The 12,602-nt window shown below is 37.9% G+C and overlaps 1 protein-coding gene across 1 annotated transcript in view; it reads right to left on the bottom strand.

Moving 5' to 3' along the window:
• The window catches only part of LOC107477252 (transcription factor bHLH121-like), a 98,729-nt gene continuing 86,127 nt past the window's right edge, over positions 1-12,602 (bottom strand). The window contains exons 2-4 of the mRNA XM_052259216.1: positions 1,697-1,812; positions 994-1,121; positions 1-913 (exon numbers count right to left, since the gene is read on the bottom strand). Of these exons, the coding sequence (XP_052115176.1) occupies positions 413-913; positions 994-1,121; positions 1,697-1,796 (729 nt within the window). The 5' untranslated portion in view covers positions 1,797-1,812 and the 3' untranslated portion in view covers positions 1-412. The remainder of the gene's footprint in view (positions 914-993; positions 1,122-1,696; positions 1,813-12,602) is intronic.

Here is a 12,602-nt window from a genome sequence, read left to right as displayed (position 1 = left end):
TGCCAATCTCTTTTCTCCAACAAGAGAAACTTTAAGATTCATTGAATTGGGTAATATATGTTCTCTTGGTACATCAATTAGGTAGTATTTACATTTACATTACACCCTGCTGAGAACAAAAACCAACTCAGGGTTGTTCCAGCAGGTGAACAATGAAAAATTCCAAAGGGATTACAGGGAGGCATAAATAAGTCCGTTTTCATTCGTTAGCCTTTCTGCTACCATCGACACTACTTGATGAGCTGTCCTGAACACTATGTGACGATGAACACCTACCTAATGAACTCCCTTCTGACCTCAATGGCTTGCTGCATTTCCTTTTTCCGGACCATAAATCCTGCAAAACCCGAAATTCAAGCACAAAACACCACTTGAATACAGTACTTGTTCAATAACAGCCATTAGTTAATAGTTACCATATTGAGAAAACAACGCTAACCTGATCTGCAGAAGATCCAGGAGTCTTCAACTCAAGGTTTGTGGTGACATCATTTGAAGCCTCACTTTTTTCTGCTTTGCTCTCCCTATCCCTGGGTGGTTTGTTTCTGGTGTCATGTTTACTTGACAAATGGGACCGAGTACCTGGATGAGACGGTGGAGATACATACTGGGCAGATTGTTGTTCAACAAGGGTATTTGGTGCTAAATAAGGAACAAATGTTGAACAGGGGTTAGGGATGACAGACGGATTTTGATTAGCAAAGAATGGGTATGGTTGCAAGGGAATTGAACCCGGAGGGACAGCCATTGGCATTGGGTATGGGTATGATGGTGGAGCCATCATAACTGAATGATCCATTGCAGTCCAAGGAAACATGTTCCTCAGTCGCTGCTGATACTGATTATTCAAGTTTTCAATATCTGTTTTAAGAGAAGCCTTCTCTTCCCTGAGATCGTTTTTCTCTTGAGCCAACTGAAAATTGAATATGATAAAATTATTCCTTTATCGTTTTCAGGTAATGAATGCATCAAATCTAGAAGAGAAAATATTACTTCACGAGATTCTTCATTTAGTGCAGCATATTCATCTTTGAGTTTACCAACTTGAGAAGTAAGATCCTTCAGCAATTGAATTGTATCACCAAGAATGGTTGCTTTGTCATTTTTAGGCCTATCAGGGTCTGAAATTTAGATAGTGATTTTAAGAGAAGTGCCATCTCATCTGTTCTTAGCATCAAATGACTAGCATATGAATAAATTATAAAGAAACCACGTGCAACAAATTCTGATCCATTCATCAGCATATAATTTCTGTGATGTCAAGTTGAAAATAATAAATTCCAACTTATTTCTTTACAAAGTATTACTAACATTATACAAATTTGAAAACACAAGCAAAATTGATTGTTCCTAAAACATACAACAGCTGCACTAAAGTTCTTCATGGGAAAACCAGTACCGAGAGAAAAGTAAAACAAAACAACTAAATTTCTAATTCATATACAGAATGCAGGGTTCAAAGAAGGGAAGTATTTTATAGAAAAAAAATACGTGGAGAATTCTGAACAAGTGAATAATTGCGAGTGCTTTCAACTTCGCTATTAGTAGATTATTTAATGAAGGAGTCCCTATGTAAATCATTAGAAAGTCAGGAAGAATAGCAACAAATTAACAGAATATGCCAAGAAGCCATGGAAGTTTTGGTAGTCTACTCAATTTTTCTTATTTTCAGAAGTAAGATGGTGGAGGTACCTACCCAAAATGCTGCCAAGTTCTACAAATTGTTCATTGAGTCGATCCCTCCTTATTTTTTCTCGGTCAGCCTTTTGAGACTTTCTTGCAGCTGTACCATCCATTGGTTCAAATTAGATGCTGCAGATACATAAGATTGAAAAATGAAGTAAATTAACCAAAGGTTACATTATTTGGTTCTACTTTGGAGGAGACAAACCATAATAATCAGATTACAGTTCAAGCATCAATTTTAGCCACATCTGAACACATTCTAGATAACAAAATTTAGTTTCACAGAATTATAACCTAAACTCAAAGTAACTCGGTCATGTGGCGCTTATCAGTTTATTCAGTTATAATCAGCTGTATTTACAACCCTCTCAAGATTTTTTTTTCTCCCATTTAAAACCGTTTGCAGTGTTCTGGTCTATGATTTTTAAGCAATAGACACAGGAACATCTCAATGAAATCTATTACTGGTGAGGGCCACAAAAAATCAACAATTTCTAGTAACAAGATAATCTACTAAAGCTATCAAGCAGGAAAAGGTCAAGATCTAATTTTTCTGACTCCTGAGTTAAAAACTTATTTGATTTCCCGTAGATCCGCCACTATATATAGGCTTATTATATATGCATAATTTTTTGTATAACTAAGAGCTCACAACCCTTGCAAGAGGCCTGAAGAAGTGTGTCTTTGGCTTTATGACCCACCATTCTTTTGCTTGTTCAGTTGGTCCTTTTTATGACCATAGGCCACCATTTTACAATTATATAAATTATTCCCTTATATCATTCATCTCACTTCCATAACTAATTTTTTTAGCCCTTTTAATTTTATTCCCTCCATTTTAGATTCAATGTCCAATTCACATATTTTAAAGTTTTAAAATATTTATTCTTTTATGATAATATTTAAGTAGTATACTTTAATTTCTTTTTATCTTTATCCCTAGTAACTATGTAACTTGAAATTATAAAAGTATAATGTTAATATATACTATTAGTTGAAGTTTAATTATTTTTTAACAAATCATCTTTTTAAAAAAAATTGTGAATTAACCTTTTTTTATAAATAATCAACTAATATGATTCTTTTTTTAAAAATTTCTTTTCTTTATATCATAACATTTTAAGCCACTAACGTAACAATTACTCATTTACCTTTATTTATTAATTTTTTGTTAAAAATATTCTTACAAAAAAGTATAAGTTTTATCTACTTTTACTTTATTATTATTATTATTATTATTGTTATTATTAAAGTAACTACTCACGTAAAATATTTTTATGTGAATATAATAGTTAAAAGTTATTATATAATTTAATATATTTAATCAAGAGTTTAATTTTGATGCATTAACAATGTAAAATATTTTATATGATTGTGTAATTACAACTTTTTTTTAAACGATCTTTCATGCGGTCAATGTAAAAGCTAAAATAGTTATTTTTAGGGTTAAGTTCAATTTTGGTCCTAACGTAGAGGTCAAAAATTTGTTTCGTCCTTAAGTTTTTTTTCTAAACAAAATCGTCCCCAAAGTTGATAGTTGTATTAAAATGGTCCTTTCGCACCAAAAATAAATTTTAATAACAACTATGCCCTTGCGGTTTCTCTCCCTTAATTTTCATTCCCGCGAAGTGCATACCTCTTCATCAAGTAACTCATAAACGTCCTTGAAACACTTGAAAACTCAAACGTTAGTGTGAAACCCTCAGACGTAGGTGCGAAGAGGGTGTACAGAAAGCATTGTCGCCGTTGGGGGGGTTATGGTTGAGAATTGGTGTGCTGAGACATTGGTGAGTGATCTTCATCGCTGCAACAGCTGATTGGTCAGGTACAATTACTTTCCATCCCTCAACCAATCACGTCAACTGTTCACAACATGTTGGGGGTTTGTATTTCATCACCATGTTGCTCTCTCTAAGCATTTCGGAGTTGAATGCAGGCTTTTGAGTCTGCTGCTATAGCTAGGGTTTGTATATATGTTTGTGAGTAATGTATTATGCTGTATAGCAGGGTTGACTGAGCAGAAGATGGTGTATATGAACGTGAGGGTGCATCATAGGGGTGCATTCGGATATGAGGAGGGGTTTTTAAGTACCGGAAGGGTCAAAGTACCATCATCGAGGATATTGACAGTGATCGTTGGTCTTTGTTTGAGGCCTATGAAGAACTAAGGCAGTTTGGTTACTTGCAGGCCAACATTGTTGCGTTGTGGTATAAAGATCCAAACTTTGATGATTTGGAGACTTGCCTGAAGATGCTGAAGGGTGACGCAGAAGCAATTGAGATGTGCAACATTGCTGGGTTACGGGGCTTGGTAGAGTTGTATGTGGTCCACGATGTGGGCGATGCCGAGCCATTTCCAGAAGTGGGTTATGTTGACGTTGGGGGAGTTGCAGAAGAGGGAAGAGATGATGGGCTTGGCTTGGTTGTTTTCGAAGGGCACGGGGCTGAGGCAGCAGGGGCCAGTGCCGAACCTAATGAGGCAACCAAGGATGGAGATGTGGGGGATGAGTTTGGGGTAGATAGAAGTGAGTCCAATGATGAAGACAGTGAGGACCTTGAGTACATGCCATCTGATGAGCAGGGGGACAGTGCAGGAGAGGTGCACTTCACTGATAGTGATGAGGATTTTGAGGGTGATAGTGGATATGATGATGGTAATTCTGTGCCGGAAGAAGCTACTGGTGGCAAGGAAAATGGTAAAGGTATAAATCAGTTTAGTGATGAGAATGGAGCAGATAGTGATGAGTTGGAGATGGAATACATGATTGGTGGGGATGAGGGGGATGATGACAATGCTGAGAATGATGCTGATGATATATCAGATCGTGTGGGTCAAAGGTTTCCAGTTCATAAACCTTTGAAGGATATGAGCAGCTATAGGTGGGAGGTAGGGACACTTTATACATCCAGACAAAAATTTAAGGAGAATGTGCTGGCATATGCAGTTCATACAGCTAGGAGCATCAAATTTAAGAAGTGTGATTTGGTCAGGGTTAGAGCTGTGTGTCAGAAAGACTGTCCATTTTGGCTCTATGCACATAGGGTTGGAGATGAATCCACCTGGCAGTTAAGAAGCTTGAACCTCTAACACACATGCATGCAAATGCACAGAGTTGGGATACTACACACTAAGTAGCTTGGAGCCCAGTTTAAAAAGAAGGTAGAGTCTAATCCGAGGATTAAAATAAGGGAGTTACAAGCAAAGGCACACAAGAAGTGGAATGTTACTGTGACCAAGTCCATGGCAGCTAAGTCGAAGCAAGAGGCACTAAGTCAAATTCAGGGTGCATTTAGGGAGCAGTATAGAAGGATTAATGATTACTGTGCGGAGATTCTAAGGGCCAATCCAGGTTCATCTGTCAGCTTGAAAGTGATTAGGAGCCCAGATTTTGCCCAGGAGGTCCAAAACCCCGAATTGATGAACTATTGTGTATTCCAGAGATTGTATGTCTGCTTCAATGCATGCAAGAAGAGCTTCCAACATGTCAGACCCTTTATCAATTTGTTAAAGACTCCTCAGGGTGGCCAGCTACTGACTGCAATAGGAAGAGGTCCTAATGACCAAATCCTTCCTATTGCTTATGTGGTGGTTAAAGCTGAGACCAAGGATTCCTGGGTTTGGTTTCTGAGACACTTATCTGATGATCTGGGTGCGGATAAAATTGGAAAGTGTACATTCATGTCGGATCAACAGAAGGTAAACATTAATTTAAAGTTGTTTGTGCCTTTTATAACTTATGGTGAAGACTATACTAATTAGGTTGGTTACCTTTCTGATGCAGGGCTTGTTACTAGCTCTTGAGGAAGTCATCCCTGGGGTGGACAACCGATATTGTGTGAGGCATTTGTACAACAACTTCAGGAAGAAATTTCTTGGATTGGAGCTGAAGAATCAAATATGGAGATGTGCAAAGTCTACGCATCGAAAAGAATGGGAGAAGGAGATGAAGACAAAGAGACTCAAAAAGGAGGAAGCATTTCGGCACTTGAACAACATTCCACCCAGGTTCTGGTCCCGTTTTCGCTTTTCATTTTATTCAAAGTGTGACTCCCTTGTTAACAACATGAGTGAGAGTTTTAATGCTGTCATAGTTGAGGCTAGAGAAAAACCAATTATCACTATGTTAGAGGACATTAGGGTCTATATAATGACTAGATGGGCTGCCAATAGAGCTAGGATTCAAGTGTACCAGGGTAACATTATGCCAACAATATTGAAGAAGCTAGAGAAAAAGGGTAAAACATTATAGGGACTGGAGGCCATTTTGGTCAGCTGCTAGTAAGTATGAGGTGATGTGTGGGTTAGACAAATTTGTTGTAGATCTGGCTGCTTGTGAGTGTTCCTGCAGGAGGTGGCAGATGAGCGGGCTATCCTGTCCTTATGCCATTAGCTGCATAACATTCAAAGGTTTGGACTTGGAGTCATTTGTGGATGACCATTACAAAAAGGATGCTTACCTGAGATGCTACCAGGAAGTGATACATCCTCTGAATGGGCCAAATCTGTGGCAGAGATCCCAGTATGATGATGTCATGCCACCACCATATCGGAAGCCAAGTCACCGGCCAGTGAAGAAGAGGAAGCGGGGACCTGGGGATGATGATAACAGAAGCCAAACTCACATCTCCCGTAGGGGCCAAACACAGAGGTGTTCTAACTGTGGTGCTCTAGGTCACAAGAAATCAGGTTGCATAAAGCTTAAGAAGAAGGTATCTTCCTTTCTGCTATAGTGTTCAGTTTGGTTTATATTTACTTTTGCTAAAAATGTTCCTTATCTTTTATCTCTGTCACAGGTCCAACCTGCATTTCAACAAGCTGCCAAGAGTCCAAGGAGAGGTACTAAGGTTGCAAACTCACAACCCCCTGGCCAAATAGTTCAAAGAGGGAAATTGAGCAAGAAATCATGCTCTCAACCCAGCCCTGCAATAACTCATTCCAACACAGCAACAACTCAGTCCAACAAACCAGTAACCAGGCCCAAAAAATTGGCAGCTAGGCCCACTGATAATTCAACTCAGCCCAAGATTCAGACCAAAAATGTAGCTGGGCCTGCACTACCTCAGTCCAACCCTAAAGCTTCTTCATCCTAACCTTTGCCTCAAAAGAGCAGTGCAGCAGCTTCTTCCACTTGCAAAAATGACTCACACAGTCAACCAATTCAGAGGAAGAGGCATTTTTCTGTTATCCAGACTGGTGCACCTCATATCCCAATGCAGAAACTCAAGCTAATGCTAAAATTGCCTCCTATTGCATGGAGCAATATTTAAAGAGGATTAGTTATGTGTTTTGGCTGTTTATGCTGTTTCATTAGGTCTGAAACAATGTTATGTTGGTTTTTTGTTATTTTGTTATTTTGTTTCATGTGGTTAACTGGTTTTAAGTTTGTTTATGAACTATGTTGGTCTGTGTTTTTGCTGTTTAAGTGACAAGTACAAGTCTGTAATTGGCCATTTTGGCTTATGGATGCTGTTGTGAATGACTTTGTCAGTGTTTTAAGGTTCATTGCTTAAGGTTTTATCCAAATTAGCACATAAATGTTCTTTATATGTTTTCCACACATTTCCATTGCTTCATGATTGGAAATTTGCACAACACCTTCATTCATACATTGAAACATCTTCACAGGGGATACATCATATAACATCATTGTAACAAATAGAGAAACCAAAACAACAGTATCAAATAACAGTATCAAATAACCAAAACAACACACAAAAATCCTATAAATAATGTTCTAATCATCTCCTGATTAAATGCATTCCATATGGTTGCCTCAAATTTTTTGGATTATGCAGCAACAAATAGAGAAACCCAATCCACCCAACTACCCCTAAAGTAGCTACAATCCTCAGCTTCTATTCGACATCCTTCAACCTTGTCTTCAAGGTTGTAATCTTTTTCCTGCATCTTGCAATCTTAGAATCCTGCAGCGCTCCTCCAGTTTCTGGGTCTGCCCACCTAAAGAAATCACAGGTATCCTGAACCTATCACCACCCAGAACTCATAAGATGAAGGAAACCCAGATGAAAAAACTCAATCTCAGAAATTAGAGGCCATCAAAATACCTCATAGTAGACACAACCCCAAAATCGTCGGCCTGGGTTGTCCTTCTTCGTTGAGGTACGCAGAATCGGCCTCTCACCATGCCCACATACCATCTCCTTCACAGGTGTTCAAATTCTGCCCGATCTTGAACCCTGGGAAGCCATCCAATCGGCGTTTCTGTCCCCGTCCTCCACTGAGTCGAACCCTAGCGCAGCTTTCTTCCTCACAGCCTTCGAGCCAACATATTCCCCTCCTCCCTCTCCCACAACGTTCCCTTTTATTATTAATATTATTATTATTATTAATAATTAACAAACAGTTAAGGAGAGTAACGAACTCAGGGGCATAATTATTCGTCAGACCATTTTAATACAACTGTCAATTTTGGAGTCGATTTTGTTTAAAAAAAATTTAGGGACGAAACAAATTTTCAACCCCTACGTTAAGGACCAAAATTGAACTTAACCCTTATTTTTACTAATATACCATTATGTGATTGAATACACATATAAAATAAGTTTGTACTAATAATGCATCAAAATTAAATTACTTAATAATAATATTATTATTACTATTTTTGTACGAAGATATGTTCAATTGTTCTTAAGTAGTCATTTTATTTTTTTAATGATAGAAACTCAAGTATAATTAATTTTATGTGAAGTTGATAACTGAAAATTATTAAATAATTTAATAACTTTAATTAAATTATCATCTAAAAATTTTTAATTATTAATTTTGTGTAAAATTATTTGTAACTAAATTTTCACCTAATATATATGTAGTGTTATTTTGACAAAAAATTTAAGTTAGAGAGAAAAGTCCTTGATCCTTACTTACTCCAAGAGTTCATCAAACACTCAAGGTTCACTCTCTTTTTCCCTTCATGAGTATCCTCACCACCCACTTCCAAAGACACGTCCAAAACAAATTTAAATTTTTTAAATTTTGAATTTTTTTTAAAAAATTAAATGTAATCTCTTATCATTTATTTTATAAGTGAAATTAAAAAAATATAAAAAATTATTTAAAAATAAAAATCATATTTTATTTTTTAAAATAATATTTAAATTTTAAAAAATTCAAATTCTATCCAAAATCTAATCTTTTTTCTATTCTCTCTTTCTCATTGCAAAGTGACATGAGTTTCAAGTTCACCCACTAATTATCTTTTCCCTCTTTCCTCTCTCTCTTTTCGTTGGGATTCTCAAGTCAACTTCACCCCTTTTTATATAAACACCAATTCACATTTGAACACTCTCATCGGAATACAAATATCAATCTCAAGACCCTTTCTCTCTCTCAAAACAGTTATTAAAGAGATTGAGAGGAGTAATAATAATTAGAGAATCATAATAAAAATAAATAATCATTTCTAAGGCTCATTTTTTTATTACGGAAAGAAATAAGGTGTAAAACCATGGAATGGATGTGTGAAAAGAAATTGCACTGTTATGATGTGAGATGCAAAACGTTATCTGCGTTTTGCTTTTTTAATTTTTTTTATTTCCAAACTTACTAAACGCAACCTGCGTTTTGAGATTTTCATTTTTTTTGTGTTGGCTAAATGCATGTTGCATTTTTTGAGTCAGAAAATTTAATTTTTCTAAGTCTACAAATGTAAGTTGCGTTTTATGAGTGTCAGAAAGCTTTTTTTAGAGGCCCCAAAATGCAGGTTACGTTTTGTACACAAAATAATATTTTAATCTACAACTCTGTCTACAAATACAAAGCGCAATTTCATTCATGTTCATCTTCACTTCTCCTCTAACTCTTTCTTGCATAAAATCTATAATGCTGTCCTTTTTTGGCAATTAACTATGTCAAAAAAGTTGGGTTATGTGAAATTGAGGTTATGAAAGGTGTTGTAAATTTGCGAATATATTATAATGATGAGATTATACCAAATATACACGAAGGAGTAACTTTTGTCTGTGAATATCCCTTATCATTTGCTATTCCATGCACCATCAGTTTTGTGGAGTTGCAAAATGGTCTGTGTGATAACATACAAAGTCACATTTCGAAAAGGGTGAGCAACATTTTATACAGAAATCATGTACAAATATTTGGTGGGCTAATACAGTTTCAAATAATGTCCATCACCGACGACGCAAGTATGCAACAAATGTTCTGTATTTATCAACAAATCCGATTTCACGTGCCGATGATCGAGCTGTACATTGAGTTTGAACATCATACGAGGATGGATTCGGTTGGCGACGATGTGAACGTTGATGAAATCAAAGATATAGATTGGGAAAAAGATAACAACGACAGTGAAGAGGAGTTTGAAGCCAACTGTGAAGTGGATGAAGAAAACGAGGATGGAGACTTGGCAGGCAATCCGGCAGTACAAATTGAGGCGAATTCGATCGTAAGTCAGCACCCCTTTGGAGTTACGTCTTTTATGCGAACTTTGGATTTTGAAGCCATGCATGCACCAGAATTTCCTGAATATGCGAATATCGGTATGTTATCTTATGGTTATTGATTAAAGTTACTGTCACTATTAATTTTATTTGCCTTGTCTGACTGATGGTGGTGCGCATGTCGTAGGTGAAGGCAACACTGCTGTGGAAGATGGTAAATTTAGTGTCGGAATGGAATTTGGTTCGAGAGAGTCGGTGATATCTGCAATCAAAAGTTACACCATCTCTAGAGGAGTTGATTACACTGTGTATGAGTTTGAGCCGCAGATATTCTATGCGAAATGCAAAGGTTATGGTGCAGGGTGCGATTGGCTTATCTGAGCTAGCTTGATTGGAAAGAAAGCTTGTTGGGAGATCAGGAGATATAATGGCAAGCACACGTGCACCATGGGCAAGATTTCACAAGATCATGACAAGTTGGACTCAGACACAATTGCAGAGGCCATTAGGCCGTTGGTCGAAGCAGACCCGTCGATAAAGGTGAAGTCTGTTATTGCAGAAGTTCAATCCAGGTTCAACTACACTGTAAGTTACCGCAAGGCTTGGTTGGCAAAGCAGAAAGCTGTCGCAAAGATTTTCGGTGATTGGGAAGTTTCTTACCAGACTCTGCCAGTATGGTTAAAAGCAATGACTGTGAAGAAGCCAAGGTCTCGTGTTCAGATAAAAACGATCCTTGTTTACCGTGAAGGTGAGGAAATTCAAGGGGTAAGAGTTCTACACCGTGTTTTTTGGAGCTTCTATCCATGTATTGTAGCATTCAGACACTGCAAGCCATTGGTGCAGGTTGATGACACTCACCTATACGAAAAATATAAAGGTGCACTTCTGGTTGCGGTTGCACAAGATGTGAACCAAAACATTGTGCCTATTGCATTTCCGATAGTCAATGGTGAGACGAGAGACGCATGAGAGTTTTTCCTAATCAACTTGCGGAGATATGTTGTTACCATTGATAGCGTGGGTATTATTTCTGACCGCCATACCTCCATCGACGCTACAATAGCTCGCAGTAACAGTGCATGGTCACCACCAAAAGCGTGGCATATGTACTACATCAGGCACATCGGGTCCAACTTCTTAAGGAGGTTCAAGACTCCGTATTTGCATAAACTCGTGGTGAACACATGTATTTTATTTCGCTGTTATGGTTCTATTCATAGTAATTTTGTGGCATCTGCTTATGATTAAATGGTTTGTTCAACAAGCTATTCTAGGACGGAACAGGAGTGCAACATAAACTACCAAAGGCTTAAAGAGTAAGGTGAAGCATATACTCAATGGTGTGATGACATCGGTGTTGAGAGATAGGTGTTGGCATTCGATAGGGGTCATCGTTGGGGACATATGACGACAAATTTGGTAGAGTGCATAAATTCTATTCTCAACGGTGCACGCAACCTTCCTGTGCCTGCCATTGTTAGGTCTACTCTCTATCGGTTGAATAAATTGTTCACTCGAAAGAGCGCTGAGGCTCATGAGCGTGTCCGTAACAGATTCACGTATTCAGAATTTGCAACGAAGATAGTTGAAGAAAGCTTTCGATATGCAGGAAACATTGTGGTCAACCGATTCGACAGGCGCAACGACATGTTTGAGGTTCGCGAAATGCAAGATGGCTCCATTTACTCGGTTAACCTTGCGCAACGACACTGCGACTGTGGTCATTTCCAGGTACAGGTGCTAGGAGCAGCATACGCTCCCATGCCCAAACAAAAAGGAGTATGAGTGGGTCATCTATCTCTTTATAGTTGTATCGTGATGCACGACACAATGATCTGTATGTGTGCCAGACTGACTGCCCCCAACTGTAATGTGGAGTCCGGTGAAAATCGCGAAACAAAGGTAGAAACTTGGAGTTTAATGAAGTGGTGGATTTATCCAGAAACACAATCGTTCCCAGCATGCAGAAAACGTGAGCCCGGACATACCGTTCAATAGACTGCTGTGTGTCACACGGTTCGCTGTCTCTACAATGCAGAACCCATGCAAGATTCACCTTACTCAAGACGTGATCCTGCGAACCTGGCTCCCGACCAAAGCAAGCAACGCAGTTCTCCACCATAAACTAGTGACTGCTGTCTGTTCTACCTGTGACTGACTCCCTATTAACCGAAAGCCCAAGTATATATGTGGAACGTGTGAGTTTTTGGCCTCCACCGTTCCACCAATGCATTCAGCAGTGCAGAGTGACCTCAGCAGTGTAGAGTAACCTCTCATTTCACCTACTCGCAAAACGTGTTAAAACCCAGTAAACACAAGTAACGCTGCAGCTACCTCGTTAAAGGTATCTGACAGATCGAGTTTTTTGTGCAACAAATTCTTGGTAGCCTACAAAAAAAATGATAATTATTTAAATTCTAAATAATATCAATTAGTAATTTATTCGAAAAATAATAACAACAGTAATTAAACATTATTATTATTATTATTATTATTAT

This window comes from Arachis duranensis, chromosome 3 (assembly GCF_000817695.3).
Source record: "Arachis duranensis cultivar V14167 chromosome 3, aradu.V14167.gnm2.J7QH, whole genome shotgun sequence".
Lineage (NCBI taxonomy): Eukaryota > Viridiplantae > Streptophyta > Magnoliopsida > Fabales > Fabaceae > Arachis > Arachis duranensis.
The sequence above is the reverse complement of the archived record's forward strand: the minus strand, read 5'-3'. Positions and strand labels throughout refer to the sequence as shown.